The sequence below is a fragment of the Aegilops tauschii genome, chromosome 2 (assembly GCF_002575655.3).
Source record: "Aegilops tauschii subsp. strangulata cultivar AL8/78 chromosome 2, Aet v6.0, whole genome shotgun sequence".
NCBI lineage: Eukaryota > Viridiplantae > Streptophyta > Magnoliopsida > Poales > Poaceae > Aegilops > Aegilops tauschii.
The window spans coordinates 87,884,681-87,900,279 of NC_053036.3; the positions used below are offsets into that span (position 1 = coordinate 87,884,681).

Sequence of the window (15,599 nt, forward strand, 5' to 3'; positions counted from 1 at the left end):
GCTACCTCCGGATGCAGTGGATCCGGAGGAGGAGGGGGAGGAGGATGACGAGGAGGAGGACTTTCAGAGGGAGGGGGATGAGCCGGAGGAGGGGAATGTGGGGGACGCTGGTGACGGGGATCTGCAGGCCATCCTCGATTCCCTCCGGTCGGGAGTCGGCTGCGGAGGCAAGACGCCGTCGCCGGCAGGAGATGGAGGCGCAAGAGGCCGCAGATGAGGCGGAGATGTTCGCCTACATGGATGAGGTCGAGCAGGAGGAGGATGAGCCGGAGCCCTCCTACCTGCCCGTCCAGCCGGCGCCCGACACCGTCGTCGTGGACATCTCCGACGATGAAGAGTAGTTAGGGTAGTACGTAGATGTAACACGTAGAATTTCTTTTGCATGCTTTGTATGGATTTAGGAGATGAAATATGAGAGAGGCGGATGCAAAGTGGCTAATTTGAGGCGTCCTGGTCAGTGTCCGTGGAGGCGTATTGACGTATTCTAGAAACAAAATACAGCGTCCCACTGACTATAAAGTCTTAGAACATCTACAGCGGGACTTTGCAAATTCAGCCCCTCAAACGTCTACGGACGCCATGAAAAGCAAAAGCAATTTCAGGCATCTTGAGCTAACCATGATGCCCCTGAGAACAAGTCATAAGAAAGCAACCTCGTACGCTCGATGGCCTGAGAGAACTGGGCATCTGGCCCCTCGCAGCATGCAGGCGCGTCTTCTCCGCGCTCCTTCCGTGCGAATCCTTCTGCGCAGCTGCACACCACATCGTTGCAAACACATGATGCCAATGCCAGGTGCGCACCAAAAAGCCTCTCGATCGCGCCGGGGCATCGAATCGAGCATCTTCACCCGGACATGGCGAGGCGGTGTCGGGCCCCTAAGTAGCGTTGGGCTGCCAACTTCACCGGCGCGACCCTATTTTATCCGGGTGCGTCCGTTTAAGGTAAAACAGACGAATAGCGCGGCCCAACGCGCGGCCTCAAATAGACAAATGTCTGGATTCCGTCCGTTTTCGATCCATCCCCGGTCTAAATTTACGCTCGGTTTGGGGTGAAACGGACGCGCGCGGACGGCCTCGACGCACGCCCTTGCCCTCCCCCCGGTGGCCCGCCTGTCGGGGACACTAGCAGTCCCTCCGCTCCCAACGCTTCACCCTCTCTCCCCGCCCCGCCCCGCCCCGCCGCCGGCGCCACCGCTATTCTCCGGCCGCCTCCTCACCGCGCAGCCCCCGGCCGTCCATACGAAACCACGTCTCGACATGGCCGCCACCACGCCTGCGCTTTCGCCGTAGTCTTGGCCATCGATCGGAGGAGGTTTGGCCGTCGCCGTCTTTGCCGGTGGCAGAGGGGACACGACCGCCGGCGACGTACCACGGCGGCCGCGGCAGATTCCGACGAGAGCTCCAGAACGGCCAGTAGCCGGCCGGCAACCACCCCTGCCGCGTCGAGGTGATCATCGCGGCCTCTTCGCCACCACGACCGCAAGGTGTTTGACATTTTGCCAACAAAGGTATGGACAGTGGAGATCAGTTTTTCTTCCATCACTTTCTTTGTTCATCGGACGATTCGTCGCCGGATGATAAAGATCTTGTGGTGGCTGCACTGGTCGTTCACGACCATATTCAACGGCAGCTTCCTCGGTACAGGGGGTCAGTCCCTGGTCGTGCTCCCAACCTGAACCGCAACAGGAAGAGAGGCCACGCCCTGCTCTATGCCGATTACTTTTCCAACACCCCGCTATTCAAGCCGGATAAATTCCGTCGCCGTTCTCGAATGGCAAGGCATGTGTTCAATCATATCCAAGAGGGAGTGGTTGCTCATGACCCATACTTCGAGTGCAAGACGGATGCCCTTGGCAAGCTTGGATTCTCCTCTTACCAGAAATGCACCGCGGCCATCCGCATGCTTGCATATAGAATTTCAGGCGATCTGGTGGATGAGTATGTGCGTATGAGTGAGACAACATGTCTGATGTCAATGTACAAGTTTTGCCAGGCTGTGATCGAGGTGTTTGGCCCAGAGTACTTGAGGCAGCCAATTGGAGCTGATACAGAGAGTTTGTTGGCGACCAACGCAGCTAGAGGCTTTCCAGGCATGCTTGGCAGCATAGATTGTATGCACTGGAAATGAAAGAACTGTCCATTTGCTTGGCAGGGCCAGTACAAGGGGCATGTCAACGCATGCACTGTCATATTAGAAGCGGTGGCTTCGCATGATTTTTGGATATGGCATTCTTTCTTCGGCATGGCAGGTTCTCACAATGATATCAATGTGCTGCAGCGTTCTCCAGTGTTCGCAAGGCTTGCAGAAGGCCACTCCCCACCTGTCAACTTTGAGATCAACGGCCACCAGTACAACAAGGGATACTATCTAGCTGATGGTATATATCCTCAGTGGTCAACTTTTGTGAAGACAATCTCGAAACCCCAAGGTGAGAAGAGAAAGAGATTTGCCCAAATGCAAGAGAGTGCTAGAAAGGATGTGGAACGTGCTTTTGGCGTGCTTCAATCCCGGTGGGGTATTGTTTGAAACCATGCACTGTCATGGGATGAAAGGAAGCTTTGGGAGGTGATGACTGCTTGTGTGATCATGCACAACATGATCGTCGAGGACGAGCGTAATGAGAGTATCTTCGACTAAGTATTTGATTATCAAGGTGAAAATATTAAGCCCTTGCACCAAGACCCGGCCACATTTGAACAATTTGTGCAATTCCACCGTGAGATGCGTGATTGGCACAATCATTTGAATCTTCAAAATGACTTGGTTGAGCACGTGTGGGATCACGTTGGCAACCAATAGACGTATTGGTTCATTTTATGTTCAGTCAAGACAATTTCGATTTGGTTGTAAAAAAAATTTATTAAGGAAAATTTTAATTGGGTTGTAAAACTATTTTAATTTTCAGACAAAAATTTGGACGTGCAAACTAGTTTTGATGAGAATATGGGCATTTTTTGCCCTAACAAACAGGATGGGGCAAATGGATGCGGCCGCGCGCTGGGCACACGGCCACCGCATCCCAGGACACGCCCGGACACGACCCTAAATCCCTACCCAAACGGACAAAATCCGGACAAAACGGACGTCCGTTTGGCATCGCGCGGTGGAGTTGGGCTTATTAGCCGCGTGGGTTCGCGGGCAGAGAAGGCGGGTGCGCCTCTCCCTCGCGGGCCCCGAGAGCAGGAGCAGGCGCGATTTCAAGAAGCGTCGCCCGGGACAGCCGCGCGGAGGAGACGGGCGCATGTGCTCTGCGCCACTGCCACCCCGACGACGCGAGTGATAGCCCGCGCAACACGGAGATTACGCTCCAGCTTTGCCTCAGTACTGAGACGGCTGCATGGTTAATAATACAACCAGCAGGACAGAGATCAGGTGACTTGCCCGTGGGCACATGCGGGCAATCGTCAGCCGTTCAAAGTGCATCTAACGCACATCAGTGACCTAAAGCAAAACAGGGATCCACACATTCACCACAGATGGGGACGCGAGATCGGTGAATCGTGCTGCTCGTTCCTTCCGCATGGCGATGCTCTGGGAATTATTCTAGACGTTCCTGTTCAGGGCACGGATGATACGAATAAGTGGTGGTTCATTGCGTCTTCCGATGTGTTGTTGCTCCCATTCCATAATATCGCAGACTTGTTTCAAAAAAAAAAATCGCAGACGTCCGCCTTTCTCTCATGGGATTTAGTCGTCATGGGCACTAATCATCCTTCAACAAAGAGCAACTTGCCATCTTTTTAATGATTAACTTGCTGGCGTTTCATTGATTTAGCAGAAAAATAGATGATAAAGTGTGTGATCAAGTAAAACAGCCTCCCAAAGCCCTCGGCTCATGGCTATATCTCACGTCATGTCTCCGAATGGGGTCTCTATGCATTTGGCGCCGGCTAGCCTTCATTGCTCCATATTCCCGCGTTCATGCGATGACATACCTGTCACTCGTCATCTTTTTTCTGAAAGTGCAACTATTTACGGTCCAATCATATCTGCCATGATATTAGGATGATCATGGTTTTAGTTCCCTTCCTCGGGCCTGGATTAGTAGTCGCGATGATCTGCAACACGATGTCTGCCACGGGTCTCCCTTGGTTCCAAACCCCTTAATCCAGGGAATCGCGACCATTCCACGTTGTTGTTGTGTTCCGAATTGAGATGGAAACATGACACTCCCAGAAGAGATAAACAGACAACTTGAGGCTTCTCATGCACGGCGGGCAAAGGTAGCCATTTTTTTCCAACCTCTTGGTCTTGCCTGGCACCCAAGCCTTCTGGAAGATCGATTTGAACTTGCAACATGGCTAATCGGTGAACTGCATGGCATAAGTCGAACACACAGAGTAAACACCCGAGCCATCGAGCTTCCAGGCGATGTCGTCGTCGGTGTCCTAGGAGAGCATGATACAGGTGTTGTTGATGGCTCTCCAGAGCGATATGATTTCCTGCATGATAGCGTTGACTTTGTTGTGATGCAAATCCTGAACCCAGCGATCCTCACGCAGCGCAGCCACCACCGTCCTATTCTTCCTGATTGTGTGATTGTAAAGGATTGAGTAGACCAGGCGCAGGGGGTGCCGCCCAACCACAAGGAGTGCCAGATATTCACCGTCGCCCCATTGCCGATCGTGAGGGGATTGTGTAGGCGAAGAGCGCACGGTCCTTCTCGTTGCATAGTGTCGGTTCCCACCCAAGGCTTGTCAGGTTGCTTATAGGCCAGCCAAAGCCAGCAAAGCCTCAGCGCGCGGCCTTAGCGTGTAATGCCAGGGATACCGAGGCTACCTTGATCCACCAGCGATATGACAGTCTACCGGTTAACCTTACATTTGCTGCCGCTGAGCTCCTTGTCTTGAGCCCAATGGAGGAAGCGGCGACACACCCTGTCGATGTCTTTAATGAATTTCTTCAAAGTGCCCAGGATGGTGAGCGTGAAGGACGACATGACAGAAAGGACGCACCGAACTAACACCCGCCGTCCCGATGCCGGCATGAGGTGGCCCTTCCAGCCGGCGAGCCTCGCTCTAATCCTATCGAGAATGAACTGAAGGTACACAAATTATTTTTTTGCGAGGGGACTGAAGGTACACAATTACTGTACATTATATATACATCTTATTAAATGTCACACATATTTTTGGAACATGTGATTTAAAAAAAACATGTACATTTTTTTAGATTGTATGATACATTTAAAAAAATCATGCGAACATTTTCTTATACACATTTTTTTAAATACCACGAACATTGTTGTGAAGCATGTGAACACTTTAATGTCACAAACATTTTTATGAGTGACACAAACATTTTATTAACGCTTCAAACATCTAAAAAATTAATTAAAGTAATTTTAAATATGTATATTTAATTGTTTTTTGGGATATAAACAAAAGTAGCCGGCCCACTACAGCGTCGCTAGAGGCGAGCGCTCGCCGTGTCTCGCTGCGGTCGAGACATATCCCGTCCCCTTCTGGCCGCCTTTTCTTGCAGAGCGGCGGCAGGGTGCGCCTCCGCCTCTCCGGCGGCGCAACGGGTAGCTCAGCCGTTTGGAGGTCACCTCTTCCTAATTGGACAGGTGCGCTCGCCTTCTGGCCTCCGATTGTTGGCGCCTCCTCTGCGCACCTTTAATTCTCCGGTTATTTGCTCCCGGCTCGCCTGAGCGCCCCCCTCGATAGTTGTTTGGTGCCAAGAGTTATTGGGAATAGATCTGCTATTTCTAAAATAAGAAGGCGTGTGTTGTATAGATATAGCACAAACCTCCCCAGTTCGTCTGCTTATTGTGAGATTGGTAGAAATTTCAGTACTTGGGGTGCTGGTCTGCTGGAGTAACCTCAAATTTACACTTTTACCGTGCCACTATGTGGTCTGTACTGCAGCATAACCGTTTAATCTCAGGCTCCCCCATCCCTGACCAAATTGCATGGTTCTTAGCCAATATCAGTGTTAGCCAGTTGAGCAAACAGACTAACTGACAGAAAGTTTCAGTTCTGAACTGAAATTGGTGTTCATTGAATCGAAAATCAGATTCATCTTCTTCTAAAACAGCCCTTTGTACAACACTAATGCAACCATTATTTGGGTTGCTCTCATCATGGCACGCAATGTTCGCTTTACTGTTTACAGTTGTCTTATCAGTAGTACTAGGATCTGGCGGTGTGCGTTGTTCATCAAACTAATCTGTTCAGTTCATGGTTTTATGAGATTGGTACTCTGTAGTTAATGGCCAATTGCATTGGAAATTTTACCATCTTATTAGGTTGTTCTAGTTATCGACCTCCTCCCACCCAGCCATGACTGAGGTTCTTTCTTAGTCAGGAGGAGCAGTATTAGCCAGTTGAGAAATTAGCAGACTCACACAACGACAATGCACAAGTAACTTGGCATTTCACATTGAAATCACAAAGCAAACTCATCTTCTTTCTCCTTGGTCTGGCAACGCAAATACAACCATTATTTACATTGCTTTTATTATGGCACACAATGTAGACTTGCCAACACAACCCAATCGTTTTATATCAACTAAAATTCATGGGATATCCCTGGATTGCAATCAATACCCCACCACTATGTTGAGCAAATTGACAGTAGTGCAACATCATCCAAATACATGCATGTTTAGGTGACAGTGACACTGCTGATGCCTTGTCGCCACTCACGGCCCATCAGTTCTTTTGCTCTTGCCACAAGAGCAGAGAGAGGCACACTGTGCTCCATCAGTCCTGCATCGCCCAAGAAGAACCTGTACTTTTCAGCCCTTGAAGGTGTATGTTCTACCCGCAGCAGTGCTTCCATCATCCAGCATTTATTAAAACAGTCAGTGTAGCTAGGATTGCACTCCATTATGTGTATGGCATGTTCAACTATCACCCTCCTGATTCCCGGACAATGAGCAGTAGGTGTCATATTTGAGTTAAGTGCACAGACAAGTCTGTTTATAAATCTTTCTTTAATCTGACCATGCTCAAGTTCACGCTCAAAGTCTCCAGGAATGGCATGGCATATTTGTGAACTAAGGCCAGCAAGGACCTCTAGTTCCGCCCCTTCTGCATCCATTATTCCTTCCAAGACCTATAATAGAAATAGTTAAGTGATGTAAACATATATAATATGGTAAACTTCTGCTGCATATGAACCTATATATATGGTCAGGTGGTAATCCAAGATGATGCCATGTCGCCATCTATTTCTCTAGTTATGTTATGTATATTTGGCAGTTCATACTTCTTACTTCTTATTACTCTCAACATTGAAATTACTTAGTTGCATGACATAAACTATATCATGAATGATGTGCATGTCCGTGCCATGAAATGTCCATAGTTAGAAAAAAAATGAATGCATGCAATTTTCTTTAACAATTTGTGAGATAGGAAATGCCGCAACTGTTAAGATTCATGCACTAGCCAACGCAACAAAAAATTTGAACTGATATGGAAAGGGTTAGGCAATCCACATATACACTTCAACACCCCCTCTCACGTGCGACGCGGAAAGTCAACACATGGATAGACTCAGAGGTATGGCTCAAGAGGCCTATACATGGACAAAGGGAGGCAACGACAATCTTTTGGATAAATTGCGAAAGCCAGGACTCGAACTTAAGACAATGGGCTCTGATACCATGTGTAAGCTTCATGCACTAGCTAATGCAACCAAAAGTCTGAACTAGTGAAAGAGCCTAGGCAATCCACATATACACTTCAATAGCAACAACAGGTGCAACATCTAATTTTACTTGTATTTCAGGGCTCACCTCTCGCAAGATGTGAGAGAACTCCTTCAGTTCAGAGTTGTTGAACTTAGGTTGAGCATGCATGCACATACTCCGCAACAAGCTTGCTGCTACGTACCTGTACATGTCCCCATGGATCATAAATGCGAGCTCCTTGATGAATACATACCCTGGTTCGGCTAACATAACCAAACAGTTATTCACACTGTCCATTGCTAGCACTGCCAGGGCTTGCCCGGCGGACTTTCGTAACTTATCTGAATATGTACTTGAGGCTGCTTCTCGGTTAAGAAATGCATGCATCAACCTGCTAATGATCACCCGAATCTTCCCGATCTCGTCCCTTGTGTTTGCATCCATGGAAATGTTTCTAAGGATTTCTGTTGTTAGCTCCCTAAGTTCTTGGCTGCTCCCACTGTCTTCCAAGATCGCTGCAAGGTTGCTCAAAAGGAAGGGATGTTCTGAAATCTCCTGTCGCAAAGTTACCCCAAACTTCCCTTGAGTACTTGCAAGTCTTCTCAGCAGTTTCAACGATGAACCTTTCAGCAATGCCTGGTCTATCTCACTAATATTGGTCATGTCAGTTCTGTTGCTTGTGAAATCTATGATCTTTGAAATGAGGCCTGTTGATCTGTTGATTTCTATACAGTTCTCAATATCAAAGCTAGCAAGAGTGTCAAGAATTAACATGCCCAGTACAGGGAGCAGATCCTGGTCCGTTGATGGTTCCTCCTCTGGAATATGCCAGCATTTGGTAATCTGCTTCCAGCATCTGAGTGTACATGAGTTTTGTCCATCCATGTTAGATGGCTCCTCCCTTGGAACCAAACAATATACTGCCATCTGTTTCAACCATTTAAGCATGGGTGTCCTCTGTTCGTCCATGGCAACTTGCTGAATCAGGGTATCTTGTTCTGCCTCTAGGCTACCAATGTCTAGGAGAGGATCCTTTATTTTCTGCTGGTGAACAGTATCAAGAAGTGAGGCTATGAGCTGCATTGCCCCAGGGACAGAGACAGCTCGGAGGCTACCAGCAAGCTCAGCTATGACCTTCGCGGCAAATGATCTAATATTTGCATCCCCTTCACTTGTCCAGCCCAACATGTTGAATAAGACAGTTACTGTCTTCGTGGAAGTCGCTAGTTTTGAGATGGCTTTGGTCTTGAGAGGTTCATTTTTTAGGAAAATGTGCAACATGTGAAGTCCATAGAGCTGCATCTTGGGTGAGTCTGACTTTAAAGAATCCATTGCAAATGCGATGAGGCTGATCTTCTTTCGGGCAAACACAGCGCCCTCCATGCATTTCTCAAAGGCATAGGCATAGTACAAATTGACATATTCCACTGCCCGGGGACCTCTGAATCTAGCACCACGGGCGAGGCATCTCAGGAGGATGCATGAAAAGACATCAAGGATGCAGGCAACAATGTAAAGTATTCCCTGGCCAAGCACCATCCCGTAGAAGATATTGAGAGATGGCACGAGGTTTGTCTTGTCCCCAAGGATTTTCTTGTCAACATGTTCATCATGGCCGTAGTAGCTTTGTGCTTTAAGGCGTACTAATGCCAGCACGATGCGCAATACTGCTGCTGGAATCTGGAGGTTTCCGAATGACACTATTACTACTAGGCCACATAATTTTAATATGAGAATCACAATCCATCCGACCCCTTCAAAAGTGAACACAAACATCGCTACTGCAGCTAGCATGCACAAGTTTAGAATAACTCGACGCCAATATATTATTCTGCTGCCGAGAGTCAAGTCTACTAGTTTCATGATACCTGGGAATTGCAGCCTGCTGATTGTCGCTAGGAGCACGACCACAAATAGTATCAGGTACATTGTCAGCTTGGCGATTGAGTTTTTGAAACTGAGTTTGTGAATGTTGAAATCCTCATCGAAGCTATATGGTACAGAGGGACCAAGCAATAGGACTGCAACAACTGGGCTCCATAATGACATCGCACGGCATAGCAGATTGCATATGAGTAGTCGTGCAGCTCCTGGAAACAGAGATGGGCTAATCGCAAGCACTGCCAAGGGCAAAGCTGGTATTTGTATTGTTGCATACTTATTCCAGATTAGAATGCACACTAGGACATTGGAAAAACATAACACCAAGATCATAGCATTCCAGCTAAGAGACTTGAAAGAACCTCTGGAACGGAAGAACAATCGATAATCCAGGTTATTGTTGCGGCTGAACATCCTGAAATAAATACAAGATGGTATAATTAAACAAAAAGGCAACATACAATCCACAATGCAAGGATGACATATGCATGTATTTAAAATACAATAAGAATTCTGAAATTACCCGAATACAGCTCTAGACTTTGAGTGCCAAACATGTACAACTGGGGACGTATTGTTTCCATATATATTTTGTTTGAGTTAGTATTGATGGTTTGACAAGACCCTGACAGGGGTAAATTTACCTATTCTAAGGCTTGCAGCAACTTTTTGGGTCCTTTGAAATAGTAAAAATGACAACTGCTTCAAAAGAATGTACTGCAATTAACCTAGAAGATATGCTCCAACGGAAAATTCATGTTTTATGCTGGTATAACTCTTGTTTCTTGATTGGACTTCGAGCAGTTTATCTCCAAGGTTTTAAGTAGTTGATGTCGGGTTGGCAATGGGTTGACTTTGGTGTATCTACTAATATAGGATATCAAACAATATGCCCAAGTACTGGCCAGGAATGTTGTGAGTGGAGAGTTGGGGAAGTGTTTGTTGGCAATTTTAGAAAGGAGGCGCTTGCCCGACTTTAACTAACTGAAGCCATTAAATCGTTTGCAACAAATAGTACCAGAAACAAAGAATGAAAAATGTTCGATATAGACCCAACGGGGCGAAGGCAAGGCTGCCAACATAACGGGAGGCGTTTGTTGGCAATTGATGAGCCCTAAGACCTAAGCAGTCATCTAGTTCAGGTTGCATGCATGTAGCATCTGAAGGAGAGGAACATCCTCCTCTTCAGCGACATAGGATTTGTGCTGCAGCTAGGGGTGGAAACGGATCGGATGCGGATGGGATACTGCTCTTCCAACTTCCGTTTTCATATTTTCAAAACAAATACAAATGCGAATACGGATGTTATTGGATACGAATGTGGTGAGGATGCTACTCGAATACGGATACACATCGGTTGGTTACTCGATTCGGAACGAATACGAATAGTAACGGCATATTAGTTAAATAAAATAAGTCAATAGTTATGTGACAACAAATAATCAACTTGCAACATACAGTAAGTCAATGATAGACAGGTTTATGAATAAATAGAATACTACTGTGATGCGTAATAATTTCTAAGTTTAGTCATACAAAAAGTAAAGTTTGAGCACTTCTTAGGCTTGTATGTTGGATAATTGGCATATTGGGACAAGTATTTCTCAAATTAGTTCACGTAATTTTATTCAGATACGGATATATCCATTTCCATATGCATATTTGTGTCAAAATTCCATACCATATTTGTATTTGAATTTGCAAAATAAATCCGGACACCTTCCATTTCCATTTCCATTCTAGTTCGGATGCGGATGTTTCGGATATGAATAGGAATTTTCTCGAATACAAATATCGGATATTTTGAATTATCCACTGCCACTTTCAACCCCTGGCCGCAGCCAATTGTCAGGCAATATACAAAACCTATAAAATATCTGTATTTTGGGCAATACATATATCGGGACAACTGTACTGGACATCAGGAACTGTACTCTGCGCATGCATGTGGGCTCTTTAGTTTTTGGCTTTGTTCCTCTAAGAGGACAAGCTAAACTATTTACTGGATGGAGCTTATTAAACATAAAGATCACTTCCTGGCTTTGTGTAGGTTTGAGATTGGGAATGGGGAAAGTGTAAGATTTTGGGAAGATAGGTGGATTAATAATAGAGCCCTGAAGGATGTCTTTCCTAGGCTTTATAGCATATGCTTTGATAAAAAAAATCGTTAAATATATATTTGATAAAGTTTTGGATAATGTTGCCTTCCGAAGAACCCTATATGGGGATTCTTTGGAACTTTGGGACCACATTAAAGACAGTTGTCGGAGTGTGGTGCTAAATAATGATAGAGATAAGATTGTTTGGACCCTGGACAAAAAAGGGATATACACTGTTATTATTACAGATTTCTGATTGAGAATAGGGTCAAATATCCACATAACTTCTTATGGAAGACTAAAATGCCACCTAGATTGAAAATCTTTATGTGGCTAGTATTTAGAAACAGTATTTTGACTAGAGATAATTTGATTCGTAGAGGGTGGGTTGGAGAGAAAACTTTCCCCTTTTGCATGCAAGATGAGAGTGTGGACCATCTGTTTTTTAAGTGTTCTATGGCAAAAATGATGTGGAATGTTACACAGTTTGCTTTTGACTTGAAACAAGTTTCTGATAATTTGCATGATCTATTTGGGGTATGGTTGAAACAATTTAACAAAGATGAGAAATCCCTCGTGACTGTAGGGATTGCAGCTGTCTTCTGGACAATTTGGAAGCTTAGAAATAGGGTGGTTTTCGATAAAAACAGGGTTTATGATCCCTGTGTACCAATGAATCTGATGATCAAGATGCTTCATGATTGGCTTATATTGCAGATAAACCCAAGAAGACGAAGAATAATGACGGAGGGCGTAAAAAAAGTTGTACTGTTGGCGGAAGAAATCTTCAGGGCGGTGCTGGGATGGAGAGCCGTTCACAGGACTGCGGCGACGTGATCTTCTGAAGTTTCTTCACACTGGTGAAAGCCTTTGGGAGATTTATTCTGTCATCGATCTATACATGTAGCTCCTGTCTTATTTCTTCAGTCTGAACTGTTGGGGGTTATGCTACTAGTTATCGTTTGTTCTGAACTTGATGTTCTGGTTGTTTTTGCTTGAGTCGTCCTGGAGAACCCGGCTTGTGAGATTTCTCAGGGCTGTGCTGGGTGGTTGCGTTTTGCGTTTGTGAAACCTAGTCAGTTTCTTAGATTGGGTAAAAATCTGCACTTCAAAGGAGGGAGGCTGTGGGATTGGCTCTTTTTCATCTTCAAGGAGTGTGCATCGTAGGATTTGCTGCTGTGATGTAAGTTGGCAATAGCCTGGTGTCAGTTGTAAGACTTGGTGATTTCTAATAATTGAAATCATAGAGGAAACTCTTTCTCAAAAAAAAAAAAAAAAACTATCTACTGGATCACCTTTTCTTTTCTTTTGCAAGTGCGGCACCGTTTTGTTTCACTTATAATCGAGAGAATATAGCTGTAAAGGCCGCCATCTTATTATTGCTTCATCAAAGAAAGAAAAAACATACCTGGCGGCTTCCAGGAAAACTATGGTTATCGTAAACCAGAAGTCATCCTTCCGGCGGAGCTCAGCCGGGTAGCCGCCGAGCAGGACGACGGTTGCCCACGTGAACGCCAGCGTGCCCAGCGCGTTGCCAAACCTTTCAACCAGAGCGACCAAGTGCACGAAGCGATTCAGCAGTTTCTCCGGCGCGGTGGACATGCCGGCACGCGCCGCCGGTGCCGGCATCTGTATGCGGTGCTCGGCGAGGACGTCCGCCATCGCTTCTCAAGGCGTGGGCGAGCACGGCGAGCAATGGAGCATCTATTGATCCGCGATGGTGGAGTCTTAAGTTATGCAACCCACTAAAGCTGCACCAAGTCAATTAACCGAAATGATTGAATGAGAATGTTAGCATATATATCTTCTACTCCAGTAATATAGTACAGAAAGTTAATAGCTACTTGCGCTATTCTAAATCCGGCTTTGCCAGTTGTATCGCCCCGGTTGTACAAAAGTCAAAGCCTCTTCTCATTTCGATGTACGTGCACCGGTAGACATGTTTAACTCACATAGAAAAAATCTGCTGCCTTGTGCATGAATTGGTCGCCAAACCCGTTGTCCAGCCCTTGTGTAGCTACAATTGATGAAAACAGTATACAAAAGTAAATTACCATGACCAAGCACACTAATACATATGTAGGCTAATCCAAGAGAATATCTCTCATCATAGTCATAACTGTTGTTGTCTAGGGACACATGTACATTCCATTTTGGTGTCATGTACTGCTATTTCTAATTGATCTATAACTACTAAGATACAAAGCACCCAAGATTTGAAGCTTTTTGGTGCGTCGAGGGCTATAGGGGTCGCAGGGCGCCACCTGTAAGGGTGTGTGTCATTGGTTGAGGGTTTTTGTCTGTTTTTTGGGTCTTCTCTTTTCTATTTTTTAGTTTTCCTTTTCAGATTTTAATTCATGAACATTTATTAAAATTCGTGAGCATTACAAAAATTATGGATATTTTCTAAAATTCCCAAATATTTTTTAAAAACTCATGAACTTTTTCAAATTCATAAATATTTTTAAAGTTTATGAACATTTTCTAAATTTGTGAGTTTTTCAAATTTATGAAAAATCGAAATTCATTAATATGTTAATTTTCTAATCTTTTTTTAAAATATTCCTAGTTTCAAAATTTTGCAATACTTTCAATAATCCAAGGTGTTTTGGATCCAATGGATTAAGCAGATAACACATGGAGATCTGTAGGGGTCAAAGCTAATGGTGTAGAAGGCAACTTCTTTGTCACAAGGAAAGGGCTTAGGCAGGGGGACCCCATCTCCCCCTTACTTTTTAATCTGATAATAGATGTGTTGGGGAACGCAGTAATTTCAACAAAAAAAATCGTACGATCACACAAGATCTATGTAGGAGATGCATAGCAATGAGAGGGAAGAGTGTGTCCACGTACCCTCGTAGACCGAAAGCGGAAGCGTTTAGTAACGCGGTTGATGTAGTCGAACGTCTTCGCGATCCAACCGATCCAAGTACCGAATGCACGGCACCTCCACGATCTGCACACATTCAGCTCGGTGACGTCCCTCAAACTCTTGATCCAATTGAGGCCGAGGGAGAGTTTCGTCAGCACGACGGCATGGTGACGGTGATGATGAAGTTACCGGCGCAGGGCTTCGCATAAGCACTACAACGATATGACCGAGGTGTTGAACTGTGGAGGGGGGCACCGCACACGGCTAAGAGATTGTCTGTTGTGTCTTTGGGGTGCCCCCTGCCCCCGTATGTAAAGGAGGGGAGGAGGAGGCCTGCCAACAAGGGGTGCGCCAGGGAGAGGGGAGTCCTACTAGGACTCCAGTCCTAGTAGGATTCGGCCCCACCATTTTTTCCTTCTACCGGAGGGGGAAAAGGGGAAGGAGAAGGAGTAGGAGAAGGAAAGGGGGGTGGCGCCCCCTTCCCAAGTCCAATTCGGCCTCCTCTGGTCAATAACCAATAGCGGAACCTGGATGCTCATATTGGCTCCTACATATTCTACGAAGATTTTTATCGGTCAAACCGCATAATAACATACGTTGTTCCCTTTGTCATCGGTATTTTACTTGCCCGAGATTCGATCGTCGGTATCATCATACCTAGTTCAATCTCGTTACCGGCAAGTCTCTTTACTCGTTCCGTAACGCTTCATCCCGCAACTAACTCATTAATCACATTGCTTGCAAGGCTTATAGTGATGTGCATTACCGAGAGGGCCCAGAGATACCTCTCAGATACACGGAGTGACAAATCCTAATCTCGATCTATGCCAACCCAAAAAACACCTTCGGAGACGCCTGTAGAGCATCTTTATAATCACCCAGTTACGTTGTGACGTTTGATAGCACACAAGGTGTTCCTCCGGTATTCGGGAGTTGCATAATCTCATATTCAGAGGAACATGTATAAGTCATGAAGAAAGCAATAGCAATAAAACTAAACGATCATAATGCCAAGCTAACGGATGGGTCTTGTCCATCACATCATTCTCTAATGATGTGATCCCGTTCATCAAATGACAACACATGTCTATGGTTAGGAAATTA

At 45.7% G+C, this 15,599-nt stretch overlaps 2 protein-coding genes and 1 long non-coding RNA gene across 3 annotated transcripts; 2 read left to right on the top strand and 1 right to left on the bottom strand.

Annotated features, from left to right (window-relative positions):
- Nucleotides 1–1,771: 1,771 nt before the first annotated feature.
- Nucleotides 1,772–2,527, top strand: LOC141040775 (uncharacterized). The gene is made up of 2 exons (XM_073506894.1): nt 1,772–2,111; nt 2,250–2,527. Exons 1-2 carry the CDS (start codon nt 1,772–1,774, stop codon nt 2,525–2,527), a joined length of 618 nt encoding a protein of 205 aa, XP_073362995.1.
- A 2,890-nt stretch (nt 2,528–5,417) lies between these two features.
- Nucleotides 5,418–12,876, top strand: LOC120974978 (uncharacterized). Its single transcript, XR_005770656.3, has 2 exons — nt 5,418–5,570; nt 12,341–12,876. It is a non-coding gene; the product is annotated as an uncharacterized lncRNA (long non-coding RNA).
- LOC109782140 (uncharacterized) lies at nt 6,389–10,093 on the bottom strand. The gene is made up of 2 exons (XM_020340738.4): nt 7,749–10,093; nt 6,389–7,063 (listed from the first exon to the last, which is right to left on the bottom strand). The coding sequence occupies exons 1-2, from the start codon at nt 9,981–9,983 to the stop codon at nt 6,611–6,613; spliced, it is 2,688 nt and encodes an 895-aa protein (XP_020196327.3). The 5' UTR covers nt 9,984–10,093; the 3' UTR covers nt 6,389–6,610.
- Nucleotides 12,877–15,599: the final 2,723 nt, after the last annotated feature.

Excerpts from the sequence above, each read along its gene's own strand:
- LOC141040775 (XM_073506894.1), top strand. The coding sequence starts at position 1,772 with ATGGCAAGGCATGTGTTCAATCATATCCAAGAGGGAGTGGTTGCTCAT. Across the intron at positions 2,112-2,249 it reads CATGCTTGGCAGCATAGATT|GTTCTCACAATGATATCAAT; the intron begins GTATGCACTGGA and ends TCGGCATGGCAG.
- LOC109782140 (XM_020340738.4), bottom strand. The coding sequence starts at position 9,983 with ATGTTGCCTTTTTGTTTAATTATACCATCTTGTATTTATTTCAGGATG. Across the intron at positions 7,064-7,748 it reads TCTCTCACATCTTGCGAGAG|GTCTTGGAAGGAATAATGGA; the intron begins GTGAGCCCTGAA and ends TTTCTATTATAG.